Genomic DNA, 7,801 nt, shown 5'->3' on the forward strand with positions numbered 1-7,801 from the left:
CGGGATGAACACGCGTCGACTTTTGAGTGGATTCTTCGTACTTTTCAATATTTGGACAAGCGTTGACTTTCGTTGACTTTTTTAAGGAATTTTCAATTTATCGTAAAAAATGAAAAAAAAAAATTTTTTTTTTTGAAAATCACTCATTACCATATTTTAAGACTTTTGAAAGTAGTTTGGATTAGTGGAAGTTAGTTTAGGACTAACTTCCAAAAATTAAGCAATTTCAACAGAAGATTAATTTGCACATACTCTGTTTCCCCTGTCTTTTGCTCTGTTTTCAGGTGCAAAAAACAAAACTGATGGACCGCGGAAATTTTCCGCGGTTGGGGCCATTAAATTGTTTTTTTTGCAGATTGAAAACAGAGCAGCCAGGAAATTCACAACCAAATTCACAACCAAATCCACAACCAAATTCCACCAAAATCCCAACACCTACAACACCAAAATCCACCAAATTCCACCAAAATCTACCAAATTCCACCAAAATCCACAACAACCCAAAATGCTCAAAAATAACAAAAAACCAACAAAATTAAACAACGTCAAACCAAACAAACCAAATAAATCAAATAAAACCCGACAACATAAAATGAAATCCAACTACATAATTCAACAACCTAAAATCAAATAAAATTCAACTACATAATCCGACAACCTAAAATGAAATGCAATCCAACTACATAATCCGACAAACTAAAACACTATGAAATTCAACTACGAAGCCTCATGACGCCTACGCATACGAATCCCGGGAATCCCCCTTGCCTTCCCTAACTGAAGCTCCCTGGCTATCCGATATCTAAAGGTATCCACCTCCTCCTGCGACCAATTTGGTACCTCAGCTAAGTCATATCCTTGTGTGAAGTAGTCCATGTACTTCATCACATAAACACCACAATCATTAGAGTTTCGTTGCTTTGGCCTGGACGGTAGAGCTAGGACCTCGGCTGAAGTAGGGTCAAGCCCCTCGACTGGGTGTACCATATGCAATAGCCTCGGCAACAACCATGACTGCAATGAAATTATGATCCGAGAATGAATATAATATACAATTGGTAAGGACTATATAGAAGACAGTAATAGTAGAGGAACATACCACCACTCGTATATCCTCACGATAATCCGGCTCGTCATTCATTGAATCTATGATAAGACCTTCAAATCGTCTAGTACCGAACATGAACAAAACCCAATGCACATCTCCGACACAACATGGGATGAATATGTAGTCCGCCTCGAGAACGGAAGGACCAACAGTAGCACTGGAAAACCCGGTAAAGCTACGTAATGCTTTATTCCATGCCCTCTGCAATGTATCTCCACCGACCCTCGATGCTTTTCTGATTTTCTTCAAATGTCCTTTCCCAAGAACCATGAAGTAGGGATCCATGAAATAATAGACGGGTTTCCTCTCCCATATACCTCTAGTGTGAATCTCCTCCTCCCGAGTCCTTAGCAATCCCTGCAAGTATATATGAATGCAACAAGTAAAATAAATGCAACAAGTAAAATTAATGCAACAAGTAAAATAAATGCAAAAACTAAAATATATTAGACAACGAACAATACCATATAAGTGTATATGATCCTGTCATCAACCCATGTTCCTGGAGCCAGACTCTGCATAGCTGATGCATGGACGTGATAGTCCTGAACACTAAGACCACCGGGATTCCTCGGCGCCATCCCAAAGCCCCATCCCCAATCTGAATATATAGCATTCTTCTTTGTCATGCTGAGACTCTTAGTGATACTCCACTTCTCCTCTTTCATCCTGCGGGATGCAAGCTTCGCGGGCCTACTAGATGAGGCAATAGCCTGGGGTGGCTGAGACACATGCTGGGATGGCTGTGTCATGTCAACGACATCCTGGGCAGGAATGGCTGGAATGTCAAAGTCGTCAGCCAAAGGTGCAATGAAATCTGGTTTTATGTTCTGAAATGTGGGAGGTCTGTAGGCGGGTCCTTTGATCTTCTTCATCAACCGAGAGAATGGTGTGAGGAAGGTAGCAGAAATCCTCCCAAACTCCTCCATAAACTCAGGAGGAACCCTAGCGTCCAGCTGCTTCAACATATTAAGCCCGACAACCATCTACAAACAAAAACAAGCAAACATTTTTTCATTAATTCCACAAGAATATCATATCATCAAGATGAAATACGTGTGAATGCAAATTTTGTAGTGTGTGGGTGTGTAATATGAAATATACATATTTGTAAAACACTTACAACTTCATAGCCCTCGAGGCTATCATACAACTCCCTCGTCTTGTACTGCTGCTGAGGCTGTGGATCGGGCTTCCCTATGCGCATACGAGATATATCAGCATACCATGCCATGTAATCAGCCTCCGAAGCTATGTCTACCGAGTCATCAACAAGGCCATCCAAATCTGAACAGAACCTGGCCCATTTGCCAATATCAATAAACCACCGCACCAGCCAATCCTCCCCTGCAAACGTGGCATCCTTAGCCCCCCTGTAACCAACCATGTTCACCGGTGCCCGTGGAATCTGGGGACTAGAACCAAACTATCTCGACACCCTGTCCGGATGCTGCCACTCGACCACGTCGTAACATACAAGGGGAACTCGACCGCACCCAGCTAACTGTGCCTGTATCATCTCGCTGTCCATAACATCCTCGAACCTAGCATACGGCCTCCAGACCACCTCATCACCAGCAACACCATCAAACTCACCCCTATAGAACGGTAAGCTGTGGTGAGGGCCTGACATCATGCGCTTCTTCGAAACCCCGACATGAGTATCACTAGCATAGGCCCATCCCTCAGCAACCGGATAATCCTCCTGACCGGGAGATCGTAAAGGCACGCCAATACGAGGAAATCTCTCGTAAGACCAAACCTGTAACACCCAGACACAACAAGCAATGCTCTTGCTGCCCTTCCTTGCAGCAATCTCCAAACCCCGATATATATGAGCTAACACAGCTGCACCCCAAGCATAATAAGGAATCTCCCGCATATTAATCAACGGGTGCATATACCGAACATGAACAAAAGAGCGGTTGATGCTGGGGAAGAGGATACAACCCATAATGAATAGCAGATATGCCTTGGTATGTACAACCGTGGCCCTCATATTGTTCTTCTCAGGCTTCTGTGCACCATATCTCTCAAACAACCACCCCAGCTTGATGTTATTCCGATACAAAGCCTCCTTCACCTCCTCCTCGGTCAAAGGCTCAAACCAATTATTAGCAAAATACGCCGCCTTGTTCTCTATCACCCCACAAGTCAGCGCATCCCCCTGAACTGGCACCCCTAAAATAAACCCCACATCCTCCAATGTAACAGTCATCTCGCCCTGCCTCGTGAAAAAAGTGTTGGTCTCAGGTCTCCAACGCTCCACCAAAGCAGATATCAACCGAGTGTCAGTAGCCAAGACAACAGCAGGGTCTGCAAAAATCCCAAACCCAAGCATGTGTAGCAATTCCCGCTGTGGTCTCCTTAACTTCCACAAGTGCAATGACTTGTTCCCCGAATAGCTCTGCAACTCATCTCTCCCTGCACCATCCCAAACATCCTCACTGACGTGATACCGATTGTCCCAAATAATATTATGTGCGTTAGGACCCGACAACATATTCCCGAAATCATCAAAATTATCCATACCTGAAAATATTGCCAACAAAATTCATCAATCACCACAATAAAAACACCACAACGTACACAATAAAAACAATCACCACATATATAAACACCAAGTACATAATACATTAACCACTATATTCGCAATTCGTAATTATTCATCCCAAAAATTAATTATATCCCCAAAAATTAAGCACCAAAATTTAACCCCTAAATTAACCCTAATCCCATAATTATAAATTCTTAATATAATTCGAATGTAACACCAATTTTATCATTAAATTCTATTTTTACACTAAATAATTCGAAATTAATACTAATTCATTCGAATTTCACACTAATTTTTTCATTAATTCGATTTATACACTAAATTAATTCGAAATTATCACTAGTTATTTTTGATTTTACCACTAATTTATCCTGAAAATTATTCGAAATTAAAATTTAATTAAACGAATTTTAAATAAATGAAATCTAATGAAACGAATTTTTACACTAATTTTATTCGAATTTTCCACTAATTCAATTCGAATTTTTACACTAATTTTATCATTAAATCCTAAAAAACGAATTAAAATATACGAAAATAACACTAATTAATTCTAAATTAACACTAATTTATCCTAAAAATCGAATTAAATCAATTCCAAATTATGAACCCTAGAAATTCTAAAAATTCGAATTTAATCATATTACGATTAATATGTTAATTCATTACAAAGATTCATACATAAATTAACCCTAAAAATTTGAATTACATAAATAAAATCAGATATAAAACAAGAAAAATACATAAATTTATATCAATAAAACTGTAAATAACAAAAAAGAATCGAATATATACCTTAATGACGAAAAAGGTGAATGATTTAAGCTTTTGGATTGCTGGTTCTTGCTTCTGCTGGAATTTTTTGCGGCTGCTGTGCGGCTGTCTTTGTGTTTGTATATTATGAAGAGTCTGTGTTTGCTAGGGATTAGGCAAAAAAAAAACGACACCAACTGCGGAAATTTTCCGCGGCCCGTGGCTAGGGATATTTTAGTAATTTCACTGGACCGCGGAAAATTTCAGCGGTCCGCTGTGATCTCAGCCTTCTATTTCCCCATCCAACGATTACAATTGTGTTTGTTGTGAACCGGTCTACAACAAACGTTTGTTGTAGACCGGCCCCCATGATTCATAATGTTTTAAAAGAGTTGAGGAATATCAATCTGTCTCGCTTTCTACATGTTGCTTGTTGAGGTGGTACTTCTACTTCTCTACCTTCTCAATATCTTCTGAGCTGTTCCAATAATCTGTTTTTCAGCAGTTGGATCAACTCTTTAAAAATCAGGATTAAAAAAATATATTCATATAAGCTCCGATTTTAGCGAAAAGTAAATCCCTAGTTCAAACAAATAACTTAAAACAGTGATAAAATGAAATGTTTTCAATAATTAAACTCAATAAATCAAAAATTGATCATCCTTTTTCCCTAACATTTGTTGTCATCATTTTTTTTCATACATCATGTTTTTTAATATTTATGTTTTTATATTAATATTATTAATATCTCATTATAATTGAATGTAAATATAAAAATATTAAACAAACAACCCAGAAAAACAGATTGTTGGATAAGATCTCCTAACACATCATTGCTAGGGATCAGGACCCTTGTTTTAATCCTAACAAGTTTATTACTAGATTTTGTTCATGCATCATGCTCAAATAAAGGTAACTAATACAAAACAGGTGCAATTCAGGTTTGAGAAATTTGTAACCTTATGTTTCATGCAAAAATCGTTAGATGAATTCAATAATTCAATATACACCTACTTTGGGACTCAACATTTGAGCAGAGATGAAGTCTAATGTCAATTCAACTCCAACAAAAGACTCAAACCCTTCTCCACATTTTATTCTCTCTCCAGGACTAGCGTGGATAAATGAACTTAAGCATGTCTGCTAGGCACTAGCTAAAGCCGACGTTGTACATTGATTGCCCAATTTTCACCGACTTTACAAGTTGTCCCTGCTCTAATAATCGACTCTCCTATATATCCCGTATGTTTATAGGAAACTCGATAAAAATTTTAATTATGTGATTTTAATTCCATTAACGAAAATGAAAATGAGACTGTCCCATGTTTGTGTAATGACTATATATCAATGTTACAGAAATCGCTAGGCTTAGGACGGTGAGAGTACCTTCGAGAGATTAATCGACAAGTCAGAGATTAATCGGACCGATTAATCGGAACATTAATCGGAACATTAATCGGAACATTAATCGGAATAATATAAATATTATTTTTAATTTTTATAATTATATAATGATCAATATGTCAAATATTTGTTTTAAAAAATAAATTAGAATGATATTAAACAATATCTACACATTTGACATGCGTTATGTACTAATTATTGAGTTTACAATATTAAATATATTTTAATTCACACTTTTAAATTAATTATAATATGTTATTTTTATATTTTAAGTGAGAAAATAAATATATTAGATTACTTGTTATTTCTTACAAATACTTTATATTATAAATTGACATGATATTATGTGAAATTATGAAATTAATAAATTAAAATTATAAAAACGTAAAAAAAAAATTTATTATTTTCCGCCTATACCGCTTAGGACCGATTTTTGACCGCCTAACCCGCCTAATCCCGATTTTGAAATTATGAAATTAATGAATTAAAATTATAAAAACGTAAAAAAAAAATTAATTATTTTCCGCATAAACCGCCTAAGACCGATTTTTGACCGCATAGCCCGCCTAATCCCGATTTTGACCCGATTTTTTGTAAAAACACTTAAATCACCGCCTAAATCCGACTCGAGGCGTTTTAATACCGCCTAGCACCGCGCGTAGACCGCCAATTTTTAGAACACTGCTATATATAGTCATGGTAAGCACACCCTCCTTGCTGCTGCTTGTCAATCCCTGGTGTCCAATTAATGGAGAGTAAATTACACTACCAATCTTTTGTCATCTGTAACATCATCAAATTTGTCACCCAAAAACAATAAGGTAAAAAATAAGGTTACCCAAGAAACTGGTTGTTAATTAGCTCGCTCTCGTCTGTGTTATCACTTGAATATGTCCCACGATTTTATAGGTGTAGAGTATGCAAAACTTAACCCTGTAGTATTATGATATGATCATTATGGTCTACAAATTGTAATATACTAGCGTTGTACCAGTGTAATGCATCGAATTGATTATTATTTTTTTATATAATTTTTTAAATATTTATTTTTTATTTAATTAATTTTTAATAAAATTAATTTTATTTTTCTAAATAAATTTTATGTTTTTCATGAAAAATGTATTTTTTAAAAATTGCACTTTTATACTTATATATTTATTTATTATTGTATTATTATTATATCTGACATTAATAACCTAAATATAACATACGTGTTATAATTATTTTATTTATTCCATTATTTGATTTTTTTCACATTATAAATTTTTAAATATAATATTTTAATCATATCATATATTATGTTTACGTAATTATTTATTTATTTATATATATATTTTTTTAAACTTGTGGCATTTGATAAAAAATTTAAAATTTTTTTAGAATTTGCATCTTGCGGCGTTTGTAATAATATTTTATAATTTTTTGGTTCTAGTAATGATTTTGAAAAAACAAACTTTACACTTAATTATCATAATATTTTAATAATTTTTTTATTATATTTTTCTTCCTAATTTTTTAGGGAAATCAGTGGGTACCATTTGACATTTTTGACTTGTAAGTTGTACAACACTATCAAACAAATGTCAAATGAACGTTATAAAATTATGAATTATATCATTATAAAATTGACTTTTTTCATTTGATAATATTAAATATTTTTTACTTCTATGCGTTATCATTAAATATTTTTTATTTTTATGGGGTACCATTTTCCCTTAATAAATTATATAATCTTTCATTTTACAATTTATCTATATATTTCTCCTACTAATTAATTAACCCTCTTAATATTAGTATTTTATATAATTTAAATGTGTTCCTTATTTTATAAAATAAAAATAAAAATAATTTATTCACAAATATTTTAAATCAAATTATTTTTTGTATTATATATAATATAATACTTTTAATATTATTTAATACTGTAATATATAATTATAGTTTACATTATATGTTTACGTAGTTATTTTTATTTTATT

The 7,801-nt window shown here is 34.3% G+C and overlaps 1 protein-coding gene across 1 annotated transcript; it reads right to left on the minus strand.

Moving 5' to 3' along the window:
- Positions 1-237: 237 nt before the first annotated feature.
- LOC141694693 (uncharacterized) lies at positions 238-2,495 on the minus strand. Its single transcript, XM_074499232.1, has 6 exons — positions 2,232-2,495; positions 1,573-2,094; positions 1,100-1,465; positions 722-1,014; positions 552-603; positions 238-435 (listed from the first exon to the last, which is right to left on the minus strand). The coding sequence occupies exons 1-6, from the start codon at positions 2,493-2,495 to the stop codon at positions 238-240; spliced, it is 1,695 nt and encodes a 564-aa protein (XP_074355333.1).
- Between the last annotated feature and the right edge of the window lie 5,306 nt (positions 2,496-7,801).

This window comes from Apium graveolens, chromosome 2 (genome assembly GCF_009905375.1).
Source record: "Apium graveolens cultivar Ventura chromosome 2, ASM990537v1, whole genome shotgun sequence".
Classification (NCBI taxonomy): Eukaryota; Viridiplantae; Streptophyta; class Magnoliopsida; order Apiales; family Apiaceae; genus Apium; species Apium graveolens.